Source organism: Rhagoletis zephyria, unplaced genomic scaffold (assembly GCF_001687245.7).
Source record: "Rhagoletis zephyria isolate East Lansing unplaced genomic scaffold, Rhagoletis_zephyria_1.1 Rzeph_scaffold_07243, whole genome shotgun sequence".
NCBI classification, from domain to species: domain Eukaryota; kingdom Metazoa; phylum Arthropoda; class Insecta; order Diptera; family Tephritidae; genus Rhagoletis; species Rhagoletis zephyria.
The window spans coordinates 1-19213 of NW_016164326.1; the positions used below are offsets into that span (position 1 = coordinate 1).

Sequence of the window (19213 nt, forward strand, 5' to 3'; positions counted from 1 at the left end):
TAATCATATCTTTGAAATTACAAAGTCCTTTAAAATAAATCCTGACGTAGAGAGAAAAATTGCAATTTAAATAAAAAAGTAGGTTTCAAACGCATTTATTAATTATTTATTTTATGATAGGAGAGCTTCTCAAACAATTTAGAAGCAAAAATTTTAAAATTTAAAAAAAAGTCATCCGCCTTATTGGATCCGCCATTTTGAATTTTGAAAAACTAACATCGGATTCGTAATCAGCGACCCCGAAAACCCCCGAGTAACGAGTTTAAAGCGAATTTGATTAATTTCAGAATAGTTTGTCAGATTTGATTTTTTTGTATTTTTTTTTTGTGAAAGTACCTAACTTTGAATTGAAATTGCGAAAAAAAAACTAATGCAGCTAGAAAGCTGCGGTTTATTGCATTGGAAAGAGCGGACCATTTACTATAATAGTCGATGAAAAAGCGAAAACCGATTTTTTCTGACCGTAGGTCCCTTTTAACTTTACGTGTCACATATATGTAATTGTCTCTTTTCAATTAAATATTATTATGCGTTAAATAACGCTAAAATGCAAATGTGTTGGTTTTTATTTATAATTTTGTAAGTGTATTGGAGAATGCTTTCGGTCGTTTCTGCTGGGGTATGAGCGAACTTGGCATGTATTGCATGGCTTTAGGCGCAATTTGCGCTGCTCACCTCAAAATGCAATACGAATGCATACACTAACATACACACGTATGTACATACTGACAGGTGCTAGTGTACACGAATGTGCACTGAAATATTTATTGCAATAGTTATTGCAGGCATGTGTGAAAACTTGTGTTTTATAAATTAGTTGTTAGCAGCATGTCTGGGAAATTGACGGCAACTGATAATTAGTCTAGGCAGAGGTATCGTATTTCTTTTAGTTTTGTTTTTCATTTATAACTACAGTGCTATAATTTGCAGGTGGATGTCAGCTAATTTTTGATGGATTACCTACTAAAGATATATTGCCATCAGAGGCACTACACATTTTTATATGTATGTGTATAAGAATTTTTGCTTACTGCATATTCGAATATATACATACGTGTATTTTCTTTTTGGAACTAAAGTAGTTAGTTTATAACTAGAACTATATATAACCAAAGTGTGTGCCTATTTTAAATTTTCCTTATATTTAGTTATGATAGAACATATTTTCCGCCCTATTTTTAGCATAAAACCCTGAGCTCGGGCTATAAGTTATAACTTGTCATATTTTATTTTTCTACTCACCAGAATGGCTTGCTTCCCGTATGAGATCGTGTATGATTTCGTCTCGCACATTTATGCCAAGATTTTTTAACATAAATTGCAGCTCATTTGCTGTTACGCGACCATCACGATTTCTGTCCAAGAGATCGAATGCTGTTCGCAGATCTGAAAGGAAAAGAGGAAATTATTGTAATTAATTAAGCGCAAATAAGTTAAATTTTTGTTTTAATAAATAAATTAAAAGGTGTATAGTATCATTAGTATCCGTGTACATATAATAATTCTACAGAAAACATAAAACCTTTAAAAAGAAATACACACATTTAAATTTCGAGATAACCTCACTTTCAAAGGCTTTCGAATTATTGATAGTGATATAGTGTTTACACACCCTAATAGCACCAGGGATATTTTTTTTGTGATGCCCTACAATCGATTTGGTGATTACTTGGGTGATTCAATTATCTCTCAAGGAACAAAAATCGGATTCAAAAGATTTTTATATTACTTCTTCTTCTTCTTCTTCTTGATTGACGCTGTAACCGCTTAAGCGATTTTGACCGAGGCCAATAAAATAACTTCAGTTGTTATATTCCATGATAACTGAAGCCAACTGCAAATGCCAAGGGAAGCGGGTACCACGTCGAAAACTTTCAGGGCTGGAGCGTTTTTTCAGTCACTGTATTTTGATTCGTATCGTTCCATTGTTCCAGCTAGTCTTCGACACAAATGCTTTAAGGCCATTGTTTTCCATAGAATAGTTCTTTTGAATAATCTAAGGGTCGCCTCATAGTCCAGACTTTTGCACCATACGGGCGGTACAGCATTATGAGTGACTTATAGAATGTGATTTTCGCTCCTGACTGCTTTTGTGATGACAGCCGATACTTCGATTTGTTTTCGTTCACCATCAGACCCGCGAGTTTCGCTTCTCTATCTAACTTCGAGAAGACCGGTGATACCGTGCGGTTAAGCCCTGAAGCTCTTATTAAGTAAACTCCCCCACATCAGATTAAAGAAATCACACGACAGGGAGTGCAACTGTCTGAAGCCTGGAATTCTTCCAAACTGTTTGGAGGGGTCCTTCCCAATTCTGACGCAGCTGGGGGTATTACTAAAGTCAAGTATTAGTTTCGCAGGAACTCTAAATTCTAACACTAAATGCTTTAGCCGAAGCTCAGAAGGCTGATTCGAGGGTATTTGTTTCCCTTTTTGTGGATTGCTCAGAGCGAGCTTAGATTCCAATCAGCTGCATGCTTACATAATAGTATATCATGGCAACCAATTTCTGGCCTTGAATAGCTCAGCTGGTAAATTATCGGCTCCAGAAGGTTTATTATTTTAGGGCCGTGCCATTGCAATTCGTATCTCGTCATGATCAGAAAACGGAAGATCATTCCGCCATCAAAAAATGTCTGCGCGTTTTTACTCTTCGCATTTGCGTATTTCGGTCTTTTTCTTCTTACTTCACTTGCGTAATATTGCGATATGATTATTTCGTCAATTTTAGTCGCCAAGCAATGTGAAAATTACTTGAAAACACCAGCCAGTAGCTTGTGTCGATCTGGCACATATATAGCAGACAGTATGCCTTTGTTGACTGACCCATCCGATGCAGGGCGCGAACCCTTACAGCTTCGCTACTCTTAATCTCCATCACACTGAGAATTGCGATTTAGTTAGTAGTTTTAGACGTTTGCCGACAAAATCTGACAGTCTTCCTTTCATTCTGTTATATGGAGCTTGGCATATCACTCATTTACCGATATGGGTGTGAAAAATCCTCTAGCTTTAATTACAGTTTGGCCACCTAAATAGATTACTCGATTCGCTTTTAAGTCGAAAACTGTCTCTCCAGAATACCTATTCAATATTTAATTTTTTGCTACATTTCATTAGGCATCCGTGGCTACAACTCGGTGGGATAGGAAGGCGAATATGTATCATATCATCAACAGTGAATCTTCATTACCTCTATTATTATTTACAGTCATCTACATTTACAAGTCAAGTAATGTTTTCATAGAAAAAGTCTTTGGCAACGAAGCGAAAAGTTAGCTTACAAATAGAAACTTTCCACATAAAAATGGGATACACTTTTATTAGAGCTATATGTATGTCAACTTTGCTTACTATTTTGCTTTAACACATTTAATATTAAAAACCGACGGTGCGTATGAGTAACGTAAAAAAAGGCAGTATGTAGTTATACATATATGTAGATACATTCATTTAGGAGTGTATGTATGTATGCGCGTATAACATTCTCCAAAATTTGTTATATTATATCCCACAATACACGCCAGCCACATAAATATAACATATATTTTTATTTGTTCAGCTGGACGTGTGAAATGCAGAGAATTTCCGAATTTTTCTTACTTTGCTCTTTTGATTGCTATGAGGTTTTGCGTTGTAAAACCTTATACGAGTACTGGTCCTTGTTTTATATGAAATGTTCTTTATGGTTCTTTATTTCGCCGTGTCAACATTTCTTTTAGTGATTTGCCAGCAGTATGCAGTAAAGTTCAGACATCGCAATGAAATGGCCGCTAGGCAAATTGGTGTGGATTAGGGATGTTTCGTTTGTCGAATTCGAATGCGAATGCGATTGTGCGAATGTTAGGAATAACATTAAAAAAGCTATAGTCAACTTAAATAAGTCATCGTTTTTATTACTTAAAAATTTTGTAAATTATTAGAACATTGAACCAGTGCTCAACCTACACAGTGTTGTAATCTAGTATACAAAGTTCAAAAGGGGCATATTATATTTAAAAAATAATAATAATTTTGCTGCCTTTTCTCCCATGAGGCGATTACTTAGAGGCGCATACATAAGGCCGGCTGCACTGAACAATTGCTCACTTGGAACGCTGGCGAATGCAGTGCTCAAACATTTTCGGGCCAGATCTGTCAATTTTCGAGCCTTCGCTTTCGCTACAGGAATCTAAAATTATTTCTCGGTTGCTTTTAAGACTTTTAGCAGTACTTGTTGAAGGCCCTGAAGCTAGAAGCCGGTTATTGTCCGCACCTTGGTTAGACAGACTTAGAGCCATTTCAACAATAATAGAGGGGACTCTCTGCCCATGCGAATGTTGAATGCGAATGTGTTATATGATGCGAATTATTCGCATAACGAATGCGAATGTAAATATACGCAACATCCCTGGTGTGAACAGCACACAGGCCTTGTGTCTTGGTTATTTTGTAGATTCACGCTAATGATTTCGGCAATGTTGCTTTAGGCAAGTTAATTGCATGCAAATATTGGCGATTTTACATACTTATTTATGCTAAACTTCGTTTTTATCGTAACAGACGCGTCGCCGACATTTGAAATTCTTGTCGGTCATTTGTTTCCTTTAAGTAGGTAAGCAGGCTTAAGCAACAGGAATATTTAGGGAAACTTTCGGTGGAGGTTTTTTGTTCATATTTTTTTTTACCGTTTTGAAATTGTATTATTTTATTGCTGTAAAATGAGCTTTGCATTTGCAATTTTTTATTGAATATTGAATGAGATTTTTTTCATGTGGCTCAGAAGTCATTGTCCTGTAGACTGATAAAATAGAAGATGCTGGAATTGTACCAATCAAAGTTCAAGCTCACCGTCCACACTCACTTAACCTATACGGGTGGTTAGAGCAAATCTGTTAACCACATTTAAACAACAGCTAAGTAAAGCTGTAGTGAGAAGTCCTTAAGCAGTTAGAAGTGGTGAGCTTTTGCTTGCGATTCAGTGCAAAGTTCAACGCATAGACTCAATAAGTAAATATGTATATGGCACTGTAATGGAAGAAAACGACCTTACTTATTCGTCTTTGCGTTACGCTTAATAGCTCAAAATAATAGCTTCGTGCAGACTAAATAAGTAGTGTGGATTACATACATACTATTTAAGTACAGGTTCATATACATACATATCTATGTTTGTCATAAAAAGTGTGTGTTGAATTTATTGGCAAAAGTCGCGCTAAGGCAAAGAAGTTTTTTTGCTGTCGTAAAATGTGTTTGCAGTCTTAAATATTTAATAAGCGACAATCGTAAAACAAGCGCAATTAAATTATTATTACAGTTATTTATCATAACGCACGTGTACATTATAACAAAATACATACATAAAAATTAAGCAATTGAAGGTAACTTGATTTTAGTGCAGAAATTGTGTATCTATGTACATAAATGTGTGAGTGGGTTTTTCTGCAACTTATCGGGATTATAACTAGGCTTAATCACAATCGAGGCAGTTAGTGATTAGGATTTCGCCATAAATCAACGGTTACTAAATTTACATATCAAATTTGTAAGAAAATTTAATAAAAAAAATAAATGTTAACCTAGGGCAGAACTTTCAGCAGAAGGTGCACGGAAGGATAATGCTAGATTTCCACTAGGCATTAAATGGCAAAAATGACAAATGACAAAGTCGGGCATTAAAAAATAATCGTGTCATTACATTAAAAAAATAGTCATTAAGTTCATTTCCACATGACATTTTTTTTTAAATGGCATAAATCTTTTGTAATTTCAATGCCTAGTGGAAATTCGGCATAACTTCGGCAAAATTATATTTATTAATACTAGTACCGAACTGTGACATTTGCTACAAAAAAAAGAGCAAATAACACAATTGGACGAATTTTGATTTTTTTTTTGCCACCTAAGTAAAGACATCGTTTCTTGTGAATATTTTGGTGCCAAATCCAAATCTGGAAAAACGGTTTTTGGCGATATTTGCGGTTATATTATGAGAACAACAAACTTTTTTGCTTATTTCTACTCCAGGCAGCATTTAGTCATACTTTTCCCCTTTAAAATTCATTTTAATTTGTTGCGTTTCGATTTTTCTTTCTCGAGATATACCAGTTTTAATGTGTCATCAAATAAAAATCAAAATTATTTTTCAATTACATTGCTTCCGTGAAACTGGCTTTTAGAGTTTTTGGCTTTACTAAATACTGGATACAAAAGTACTTAGCATTTATGCTGCTAAAAAAGTAAATGCCGTAAAGTCCTGAGATTCAAAAAAAAATATAATACGAGGCATCCTACAACATACAGAACTGTCTGGAAAAAACTCCCAAAGTTCCTCAAACAACTAGTGGAAACAAATGCTCCATTAGATGCAGTATAAAAAAGTAGTGCCGCGAATTCGCGAAAATTTTTAACAGCACTGAAAGTCAATAAATAAACCGAAAATACCGATATAATCTGAAAGTCTGCAAATTTCCGGAAAAATTCCGAAGAACAAAATACCTGAAGAATATTTGAAAAGTTTCGAAAAATCACGAAGCACATCATTAGTTTGGCATTATCCTAAATAATAAGAAAAAAGTGTAAGTTCGGGCTAAACCGAAATTTACATGGCAGGCGCACGGTATGTCTTTTCCTCCGATTTCAAACACCTTCGATAATATACTTAACTAAATAATTGAACCGAGTTTGGTAGGAATCGACGAAACGCTTCCAAAGATAAACTTATGTAGGGATAAGTGGGCGGTGCCACACCCATTTTCCAAAAACCCAAAAAAAAACCTTATTTCTTGTTAAGAGACTGTTGTAAGTATTTACTTGCAGTAAATTAGTGTCATTAGTTTTCGCATTTGCGACATTTACTCTTATATGTGAAATGGGCGTATTTTAACCTGATTTCAAACATTTTCAACTATTGCCTTTTTTGTACCAAGAGCAATAGCTGCAACAAGTTTGGCAGAAATTGATAAATCGGTTATCGAGATGATAATCTATTTACTGCAAATATCTATTTTGTGCGAAGTACCTTCGGGTGTTACTGATTCATATCAGTTTTTATATTTCTGTAAATTACCGTTTTATAAGAGGTGGATGTGGTTACCATTCGATTTCGCTCTTTTTCAACACCAATCTTTTTCATATTTGTCTATATCTATCTCGATTCCCCTGGGCTGCTACAAACAATCGTTATGCGAACAAATTTATAATATCCTTGTGCGCATGTGCGCTCGAGTATAAAAAAATCTAAAATTTTCTATTATTTCATTTCTTGAATAAATCTGCTAAATACCTTAGTACTTTAGCATTTTGGTACCGTCAAGTACTTAAGTACTTACACTCAAAAAAAAATCGTCATCAGGACGATGCTATTTAGCAATCAACGTGAAACTTTCTATTCTCCTCATTAAACATCTTATCTAAATGATATTTTTCGTTTTAACATTGAAATATTTTTCGTTGTTACATTGAAATTAAAAAGAACCAAAAATACTATACAGGTCTCTATTTGGTTTGGTGAAGGGTAAAACGTGTGTTTTTTTCATCATCATAACCAAAATACAAATTTAATATTTTTCAATGCACTTTTTATATTATTAATGGACATATTCATACCGCAAAATTATACTGTTAAAAGTTTCATTTTAACACAACGCATATTAAACCAATGTGATGCTTTTTTTTGAGTGTATATAAGAATTTGGTAACTCTTTTTCACTTTCTTTTTCACTTCTATCTGGGAATCTCTTTATATTAAGTAATTGGGTGTTTGGTTGGTGGAGGTAGTGATAGAAGAAAACCAACTCTGCGTTAGAAAATCCAAGTTGGGAAGGCTTGGCCTTACTTGGCGTTTCTTATTGCCACCAATTAGCTAACTGGCGTATTAACAGGCGCACTATTTCGAATTCAACCAAAATCCTAAGCGGTTATTGCGTCAATGGAAAAGAAATTTTGCTTAGACATTTCGCGCATGTCGAACTTAATTCACGAAATTATTTTCATATAGTTATAGTTGAATGCCCTCATTTAGGATGGATTCCCAATACAAAAATATGTAAATTAGTTATAAGCACTTCGAATAACATATCTATGTACATATGTATGTATGTATGTAAGTACGATAATTTGAAAATTAATATTTGCTCGCCCACACATTGGCAGACAGCAGAAATGCGGCAATGCGGCATGGCGCGCAATCATAAAAACATTCACAACAGTATCTAACCAACTAACTAACTAAGTGGAAAAGTAAAATGCGATAAATGTAAATATTGATGCACATTAAAGCTTTCTTCCAACTAACCGCCTACGCCAATCAATTGTTTGCTAAGATTTTAGTTAACTAACTACAGTCGTGCCAAGTGGTTGCTGGCACAAGGTTTACATTGTATATGTATGTATGTACATACATATGTATTTTAATGACCTCGACCTCGGGTTGACAGGTAGGGGCACACACAATTAACTTGCGCCGACAACAGAAGAAGTGCAATAAAACTTTTAGAAAAGGCGGAAAGTGACTGACAAATGAAGAAAAAAGGGCTACGAATTTGAACTTCGCTGGTAGAAAGTTTGTTGTAGGCAGCTGAAATGTGAATATGAAAGTATTTAAGTATATAAGTATGTGAATATGTGTAAACACATGAAATGATTCACTATTAAAAAAAAAAAACCAACTAAGGTACAGAAAATTCTAGTTGGCGCTACGCAGAAATTAGTTTAATGTTGTCATGCAAATCGGTGGACCCATAGTTTTATGCCAAATCCGAAGGGTAGTTGGATTGTTTTTTGGAGCGAAGGTTTCCTATTGCTTGTCGAGAGGAGACCGCAAGTACACCCACCCTAAAAAAAGGCGGCTGAAAATATTTCTCTCAACACATGATTTCGATGCCTGAGTGGAAGAGCGACCAATCTCGGCAGCCGGTTCGAAAACGCCCTATCTCAGAAAAATTTTCAAGAATGCCCATCTCAGAATTCGGTTCAAAAACGCTCTATCTCAGCACATTTTCAGTTGAGATAAGGCGTTTTCGAGCCGAATTCAGAGATAGGGCTTTCTTCCACGAAATCCTGAGACAAGGTTTTTCAATAAAATTCTGAAATAGGGCTCTCTTCAATCAAATTCTGAAGTAAGTCGTTCTTGAAAAGTTCCACTCAGTCATCGGTTTGGTAACTATAACCAAATCATATGTTGAGACAAATATATTTAGCTGGCTTTTTTCTGGGTGTAGAAAATGGCTACGGTGTATCTTTGAGAGATACAGTCAAATTTTTTCTTCGCTGTCTACCGCTTTCAGTTGTAAATATCCCAAGATAGAGAAATAGTTCGATATTTTTTCAGATATGCACTGCGAACAGGCGATTTATTTTGTGGAATGCCGCTTCTGGCAACTCCACGTTTAGTCCTAACTCCTAACGCAGGCGAAATGTGAGACGGGCGGCCGCCGTTCTAGCTAGACGGTCCGCTTCCTCGTTAAGCGTTAAGCTTGTTGATGCACTCAAGGATGAAGGAGGATTTGACCTCAAACGAACCTAGGGCCTTCAGTACCACCTAGCTGTCACGATAATTCCTACGTAGGTTAATCTCTGCACATAGACTAATTGCATAGACCTCCGCCTGAAATATGCTCAGATATGCTTCCACCATGGGAATAGAGAGCTAATGCCGGCGCCAATGCAATCATACTTAGTATGTATTCATTTAAGTAATCGGGGGCTGCAGCCCCAAGATATTCCTGCAAGACGTTTGTATTTTCAATACCCTTAAAGGCGCTTACAACGTTCTGGTCGCCGGTTAATCAGCAGCTGATTTTCCGACACATAAAGTATTAAATCGCGTACTGAATTGTGTTAAGGCCCTAATAATTACACATACATATATAAGTGCGGAGTGGGCGCAACGGCACTTATGTATGTACCTGAATGTATTTATGTAAATATTACGTATACGCACTGGTGTCTTTTGTGTTTTCCTCCCAAACAGGGGCTGGATTCTGTAACTGTGAGAAATTGTAGTGAATGCCGAGTGCAAAACTTAAAACCAAAACCTCACTGAATTCTATTTTCGGAAGAGAACTGTTTGCACTTGAAAATTCACAGTTACAGAATCCAGCCCCTGTCCACAGTTCTCATTCCTGACTGCCAACTCTGTTTTTTTTTACGTCTTTTTTGTAATTACAAATTATAAATACATATGTATGTACCATACATACATAAAGATAAAAAAACATCAGTAGATCAGTGGCATTTTCGCATGCTTACTTCCGTCTTCATTTTAAAAAAAATTAAAAATACTTTATCTTTCTTATGTTTGTTGAATTAAAAAAACAGACAAGCAGGTCTCTTTGGGTAGTATGTTTCACTACGTGTAAATAATGCGAGATTATTAAACTCATGTGGGTATGTACATATGTATTTTTCACGAAATATTTTTCTTAGTTTAACAGCAAAAAAACTGTATAAGAGGTGGGGACCTCTTTATATATATATTATATTTATTTATTTATTATTTCGTTTTTGATGGCGTGTGCAAGTGATTGTGATTATAAATTACAAATGCCCCTTAGAGATAGCCAACGGAAGGCCTCCACGAAAAGACCTCACTTTTTTATGTAAGTTATCGCATAACTTTGGATCACGTCAACTGATTTCTATTTTTTCTTCTTTCTTTTTTTCACTTCACAGGTGGTCCCATATTAATTGGGTTTAAATCCGATAATCGGATCATGAAGAAATTAACGATAATCTTAAATTTTTATATGAGAGTTGAAGTCGGTTTTGTTTTTTGCTTAAAAATTACTTGTTATTTTATCGTTTTTTTTTTCTTACGCAAATGCTCGTATTCAGCCTTATTAAATTTTTAAAATTTCATGCATATCGAGCCCTAACCGCCAAAATAACGTAAGCGACATTTTTTTCCAAAATTTTCTTTTTGATGCAGAAATATTCTTAAAGCATCTCGATGTGCATGAAATTCGACTGCTATCAGACATTCCATTGATATCGAAATACATACGTTTACATTCCCTCAAAATCAAACAACGCGTTTGACGAATTCTTCGCTTGTAATTTTGGCAACTGTCACTCAGCGTTAGAACAGAAATCTGATTTTATGGCGGTAGCCTCTTTCCGTTAACTTTCCAATATANTCTTCTTTCTTTTTTTCACTTCACAGGTGGTCCCATATTAATTGGGTTTAAATCCGATAATCGGATCATGAAGAAATTAACGATAATCTTAAATTTTTATATGAGAATTGAAGTCGGTTTTGTTTTTTGCTTAAAAATTACTTGTTATTTTATCTTTTTTTTTTCTTACGCAAATGCTCGTATTCAGCCTTATTAAATTTATAAAATTTCATGCATATCGAGCCCTAACCGCCAAAATAACGTAAACGACATTTTTTCAAAATTTTCTTTTTGATGCAGAAATATTACTAGAGCATCTCGATGTGCATGAAATTCGACTGCTATCAGACATTCCATTGATATCGAAATAAATACGTTTACATTCCCTCAAAATCAAACAACGCGTTTGACGAATTCTTCCCTTGTAATTTTGGCAACTGTCACTCAGCGTTAGAACAGCAATCTGATTTTATGGCGGTAACCTCTTTCTGTTAACTTTCCAATCGCCATAAATAACGTATAACAACAAAGTAGGAAATCAATGTTGCGACAGTCGAAATTCTGCCAAGCCAATGTGACAATGTGCTGGCTGCGACATTTGTGTCAGCATGTTTGAGCAGCCATTCGTGCCAGAAATTTGTTAACATGAGCAGCTTATTTACATATGTGCATGTGTATGTGTACATACGCAAAATTTTGCCACAATTCTCATCACACATACATGTTTGTATGTATTATTTGGTGATAGGCATGCGTAAAAATATGTATTAAAAAATATTTATTTGCATTTGAAAAATGAATAAATGAATGAATGAAACCAAATCAGGGTCTATGAAATTTTATCGTATGTGACTTTGAAGTTCCTTTTCGATTTGCATTTGAATTAAAATTTCAGGCAGACAATTTGCCCATTTCAGCGCAAAAGAAAAAACTTTTTACCGTTACTTTGGAGCTTAAATATAACTACAGCAAAATGTTTTATGACTTAAGCTCAGTTTGACGATGCCAATCGCAGGGGCGGAACTTTTAATAATTTCCTTGCCGTTCTTTCTGTGGGTGACACATCAAGAAAGAGTTCCCAATTCGATTCGCGCACAAAATTAAATAATAGAAAAGTGCCTACAAGAAACGATATCAGCTCCTGCATACATATTTGTGTATTTCTTAATTTTTTTGTAAATTTTTATTTTTTTAATTTTATTTATAAAATTTTCTTAAGAGTGCGCTCTATACTATATTTTTGTTTGGAAAGTTCTGCCACTCACCCACCCAACTAATTTACCTTTATATAAATATATTGCAACATAAACTCCAACACTCTGTGATGGTTTTTTTTATTTTTTCTTTTCTTCTGCTTCTAACTGCTTCCTTTCCAATTCGATTGCGTTTTCTTCCCATTTCTTCCACTTTCAAATTTAATAAAACTTTCGTTATTTGCGCTGCAAATGAAATTTTACCATTATCGCTAAAACGGAAGCGTGTTCGGCACGAAGCTTATAAATTCTTCGAAAGTAGCTCACAAATGTGCTCTTCGGATGCTCTGGCACCGACGCAGGGCGCAACTCAGGAACGAATATTATTGCTTAAACAAATTTGTGATTGCATTTTGCTGCGAAAATAAGCAAAAGTTTTCATTTAGTCTAAATGTAGTTTTCTCCAACATATAAATGTATGTACATATACATACATATATACATACATTAGTGGATGGCATTAAAAGTTGTGCGGAGTTTGTGGTGAGCAGCGAGCAGGAAGGTCGCTTTTTGGAACTGAATGCATTTCGCTGAAGTGCAACCTAACTTAAATATTTGCTAGCGGAATAGCGCGAGATTAAGAGAGGCACGGACTCATTTTATTCCTCACCAAGCTTTGGTGTAGAGTCTTAAAAGGCTTCAATGGCGATAAATCATAGCCGCATCCACTTAAGCAGTACTTTTTGGCTAGTAAATCAGTGACTTTTCAGCGTTAACGACAAGCTGCAATCGGTAAAAAAGAACTTTTAATTATTAAAATACCTTAAATCTTCTAGACAATATACCTACAATCAGAAAAACCCGGGTTTTCTTTTTTCACAAGATGAAGAAACAGCACAAGGACACTAGCAGGATGCATGTATTGATAAGAGCAAATTGCTGGAGCTCAGCTGGTATTTTGTCGGCTCCAGGAGCTTTGTTGTTTTTAAGCCGCATTATTGCTGCTCTTACCACGTCTTCATCGACTCTATAAATTGGTGTAGGTAAGTCTTCGTCAAACGTGTCAACTGTGTTGCTATTCAAAAAAGTTGAGAAGTGTTCCCTCCATATCTCAAGTGCACGTTGGACATCTATTTCGTTCTCTGCAAGAACCAGCCCGGCTCTGAAACCATTTGATGGCGATATTATTTTCCCAGGGTGGAGTCGGAACATGAAAAATGCTATAACTAAAGCGACTTAAATATAATAAAATATAATGTTATTCTTGAAATATTTATTTTAGTTTGGCCTCCTCATAACTACTTCATATATATGTTCGATTTTTAACTATTATTTTTCTATATGTTTCGCGTAAAATTTTCTCGTCTAATTAAAAGTTTAACGCGTTCAATGACAAAACAGTGTGTCACAACTGTTGCTGCCTTTTATATTCTCAGAGACATAAATATGTATGTATATGTAGGTGTGTATACAAACATATAAGCACATACAAATGAACACACATTCGGATGTACAGGTATTTATGTGCATCACAATTAACAACAACAACAGCTGCAACATGTTGAGCAGTTGTATTTCGAAAAGTTTTGTGACCATCAATAGCCACAGAACATATCAACTACGTAACCGAGGGGTCGACCATTGTGCAAGTATGTATGTGCAACTTCTACTTTTAGCGGAAAACGGTTTGTTACTACTAGTTTCGAAAGTTTTACACGTGTTTGCAATTTTGCAATTTGTAATTACCACAATTTTCACGCACTTGTTTCGTAATAAAAGTTTGTTGAAAACAGCGGTAGTTAGACAATCGATAAGGTGGTAACTACACTGAGGGGAAAAAAATATTAAAATCAAATATAAACGTAATTGATCTTAATATAAACGTCAGCGGAAGTAGTGTAACTATATTGACAAATATTCAGTTGAATTACGCGCATATTAAAATGGCCGCGTTCGTTCTGAAAAAGNAATATCCTGCACTTCGCAAATACTTTTTCGAATTGAGGACAAATAAAAGGAAGATCGAAATTTCATATTATCATTTTGAAGTTATGTCTGGCGGAGTTCGAATATGGGACCACCTATAGCAGAATATGTAAACCAATATGAAATGTGATAACAGAAAAAAAAATAAAATTAAGTAAAATAAATAAAATATTTTGTTTTTCCTATTGATATTTTATGTCCAAAAGTAGTTAGTTACAAGTTAGTTACATCAAATGCAGAGGTAACCATCCTTGACTATTTCACGGCCATCGCCATAGAAATATAGTTAGTTTTCGTCAAAGAAAAAAAAAACGGATAATAGTGACTTTTAGCTTAATGAACTTAAAGATAGCTTATAGTTAGATAACACTTACATATACATACTCAGATGTGAACAGTCAAATACGTGCGTAATAAATTTTAGTATGAAAATATTATTTTTAAATATGAACATTTTTAAACGATAATCAAATATAAAGTATTCACTTTTATCATACATTATTTCCCGCAGTGTATGGCTGGGAAATTGAGTTCATATATTTGTATAGCAGTGCACAATTAAGTTCCATCATGTTTTTAAATGTGAATGACTAGTAAATCACTTTGCAAATATTTATATATTCATTAGCATATACATACATACATATGTATATATATGTAAATACGCAAGCTTTGCTTGGAGATCATGCACCAAGAGCATGCAATTTTTTAATGATTTACTCTCAACAAAATCCCTAAGTGTGAACACAATTTTTGCTTATAGTGAAAACAGCGTTAATTCATAAAACTTCGTAACCGCAAACTAACTGCTCCACATAATAATCCTTTAAGTTGGCATTACGAAAAAAGAGATTACGCAAAAACCAAATGCAACTCAATCAGTTTATATAAAGCTTCTTGAAAGCAATCAACAAGGCCTGCATTGTTAAAATAATTGATTTCTTGATGCGTACAAGCGGCTTAAATCAATAAAGGCGAAGGCAAAGTGCAAACATAGTTTTCTCATTTATTGTGGTGAGGCAGAATTTTGAGAGTATGGGGCTAACCACATTTATGCATTTATGCTGGGTAATTTTTGATTACGATTACATTTCAATTACGATTGCCATATTATAATCCTTAAATTATATACGATTACTATTACTTTAATTGTAAACATATTTAAATGTTACCATTATGATTATAATAATTGTAATCTTGAAAATTTAAGGACTATGATTACTGTAATAGTATCTAATCATGAAATACATGACAAATAGACAAATGAGCTTATCCGGGATTCTGGATACGATGAGTGTTAAGCGCTGTGCTTTCGTGGCGAGGCACACTGCCGTCAGCGTGTGTATCGCACTACTTTCTGTATACTATGTACGATTATTCGCTTTTTTCCATATTTTGGAATTGAGAAAAAACCGGGTAAATCGGTTTTATTTTACATAGTTTTCATAGAGTGAAACTGCTTATGTTGCAATGAAGTCATGACCAAATATATATTACGCTAAAACTATTAAAATTAAAGATAACTTTTACATATTTAGACAGCAGTAAGGGCAAAATAAGTTCAAAGTTTTTCTTTAGATCAAAAGTAAAGCAAATAAAAATTACTGAAAATTCACGTTTGGTCTTATTTTTTACTTTTTTGTTAATACTTTATTGCATTTTTTCTGACTTTTTTCGATTTGAGTAGTGCTATTGCCGCTTTAGCCGAGTGCTTAGATGTGCCTACTGCCACACGGGAGGTCCCAACAGCATCAAAAAAGGTTTTTTAAATAGCGTACACCCTTCGGCAGACAATGACAATGTCTTCTGCCATAAAAAATCTTCTTCGAAGCTGGAGTAAGAGTGTAGATCTCCGCATTTACGGGTGTCCCTTAAACTGGAAAAAGCCTTGAAAACTTGGAAATGAAAAACAGGCTTTGTTCGATAAAAAATCCGGTCTATCCGATCAAAACTTAAAAAAACCGCCTATAGATATCAAAAAAAAAAAACACGGTGAAAATCGGTTTGGAAAAACCGAGTGAATCACCCTACTATATACACGCATGTATCTCAGACATTGTTCTGTGGCGTGCACATCGGCTTGAAATACAGCGTTAACTTGCCACATGCTAGTGAAAAGGAGCCTTCTGGCCAATACCATGGCCAGAAATGGATCTTTCAGTATACCAGATGGAGCTTTTTTACAGAGTTTTGGTTATGTATTGGTTCAGTTGGTACAATTTGGAGAAAAAATCTCTTATGTTTGTTAGTGAGATTATAACTCGAAAAACATTAGTCGACGGAGCTAATGCGTAGTCCTTCCTTTTGTTCGCGTAGCCCTGAACAAATGAAGCCTTTGTCACACAAAAGCCAGCGTAGTCGTCTGCTGTGGTAGAGATTACTCTGCCCTGATTGGGTTCTTTTGCTGCAGGGAAACGGACCCTTTCCTGTTCTAGAGCGAAAGTTCTGGTTCTAGATTTAAAGTGCTTGCTATCCACAGGCATGTGGGTAAGTCCTTCCCTTCGCGCCTTCGAAATTGTTTATTATAAAATGCGCCATATAAACAAATGCACCTTTTACAACCACGAAACAACCTCCACGCCAGTCACGTTGGACGTTCCATAAGATTCACTTAAAAAATATACTTAGGCATACTTAACTCTACCTTTCATTCGGTTACGGTTATTTACTCTGAAAAGGGGTTTTTACCAGCATTATAACGATAATTGATTGTTGTTTCATTTTTGATTTTCTGTACAATTTCACCACATTAATAAAGGTGATAAACTACACGTGTGAAAATGTATCAATGCCCAGAGCCAAGGTGCCAAAGTGCCAAAGTGGAAAAGATGAAATCATGTTTAAAATTATGTACGGCCGAATGGGAATTGACTACAAGCAAACTGGCCTCGTAGTTGAATTGAATGGTTGTTGCACTTACAGGTGGTTTATGTGTATGGGGAATGTTGTGATTTTTCCATACATACATACATATGTATATTGTAGTGGTCTTTGTGTGCGCCAATAGCGCCTGTCATTCAATCATTCAATCACTTAACAATCAATGTGTCTGCTGGTGTCGATGAATGGTGTCTTACAACAGGTAATACTTTACCAGCTAACGATTGACTATGCCAGCATTGTAGCTTGCTGTGGGCCATATATTACAGTGCGGCAAATTATAAGTATGTACACTGGCAATCAAAAGTGAGTGCATGGTGTTTTTTTTAATATTTGCAATGGTTTTCAAGTTAAATTTTTATTTTTTATTAAAATATGGTTCATGCTTTAATCAAAACCACATAAGTGAAACTTTCAAACTTTATACAGAACTTAGAAAAATTCAACAAGTTTTCGTCTAAATTTTGAACTCGCGTTGATTTTTAATGATTTTTTATTGCTGGCGGCTTTTTGCACTTTTTACTATATAAAAGCGACCGTTTGCATACAGAATTTAAAAAAAATTAATGCTATATTTTATAAATTGCACTTGTTAATGCATAAGACCGCAAAACCCGCCGGAAAAAAAATTAATTAAAAATGAACGCGATTTTTTAGCCGCTTAAAGCTTGCACTTGTTTTACTTGAATTAAAAAACCGGTATATCCGCGTACTCAAAATTTTTCTAAAAATTCTGATTAAAAAGTTCAAAATTTAGACGAAAATTTGTTGAATTTTTTGAAGTTCTGTATAAAGTTTCACTTATGTGGTTTTGATTAAATCATGAACCATATTTTTATAAAAAAAAAATAACAAAAAAATTTTAACTTGAAAAACATTGCAAATATTAAACGGAAAACACCATGCACTCACTTTTGGTTCCCAGTGTATGTATATGAGAGCATTAGAACAATATTTCTGTTGTATGTCGATGAGTATACTTAAAAGACATGCACATGCACACCATTTAGTAATTATTTCTGAGAACTAAATTTTTTTTTGTATCTATGTATGTATTTACATTTGAAAAAAGCAAACAAGAACTTGGTAGCGAATCTGAAAAAGCTGTCAAAACAATATACAATGAAAGCACAGCTGCTTATAAAAACTATAGTTTAACAATAGCGAGTATTCATTTATTTTTCATTTATTTGCACTTGCAGATCACTCATACGTTCCGTTGTACGCCAAAATACATACATACATGTGTACATACATTTCGTTATGCAAGCAATATTCACAAAAACAAAACACAGTATGAATGTAGTAAATAGCTAATATTAAATACATATTTGCACATGCAATCCCCCGCATAAACGACTCACCTCGCACTTGACTGGCAATAGCCCTGTGATCCATTTTGATTGAGTTTCGATTTCGACCGGTCGGCGCGCTAGGTCGGGGCAATTATTTAGATTTGGGTAATAAACCGACCGGTGAACTGATCGTAGGAGAGACCAAATAAAATCGAAAGAGGATCGATAGTTGGGTGGCGGGGGCGGAAGTGCTGGAACTCAATTGGATAGGTGCAGATGGGCCGACACGAACTATGACTCACATCGAGTGTGTTGTTTGTGTGATTTGCATAAATACACTCTGTTAAACAAATAGCAGTTGTTGGTAGCGTACTAAAGTAAATGTTTTTAATGTTTCAACACACTTAACAATATCGAATTCGCACTGCTAGTTTTTGCCAATTTTTAATTATTTTTTTTTTTGTACCTATTTATTAGCGTTTTATTGTTCCTTCTTTAGTTAAATGGACGGTCGGGCACTCAAATTATTTTATTGCTGTCTACGGTGAATTTTGCGCCTCTACTAAAATAAACAAAATACGTCTACGTGTGAAATTGGGTTGCTTCCAGTTGATCTCACATTTATTTGTAGTTATTTGCAAAAGTNCCCGCTGTCAAAAAAAAAAAAAAAAAAAAAAAAAACTCTTGGGAACCCTTGAATATTTATAGCCTTGTATCAGTAAGGGAGAAACAATAATAAAAAACACTACTCAAATTGGCGCTA

At 34.8% G+C, this 19213-nt stretch overlaps 1 protein-coding gene across 1 annotated transcript; it reads right to left on the minus strand.

The window, feature by feature from the left end:
• Positions 1 to 1242: 1242 nt before the first annotated feature.
• LOC108374015 (calcium-binding protein E63-1-like) lies at positions 1243 to 18985 on the minus strand (the record flags this gene model as incomplete). The annotated part of the gene is made up of 2 exons (XM_017629963.1): positions 18520 to 18985; positions 1243 to 1386 (listed from the first exon to the last, which is right to left on the minus strand). Coding segments are annotated over exons 1-2 (178 nt in total), but the record flags the coding sequence as incomplete, so codon positions are not given.
• Between the last annotated feature and the right edge of the window lie 228 nt (positions 18986 to 19213).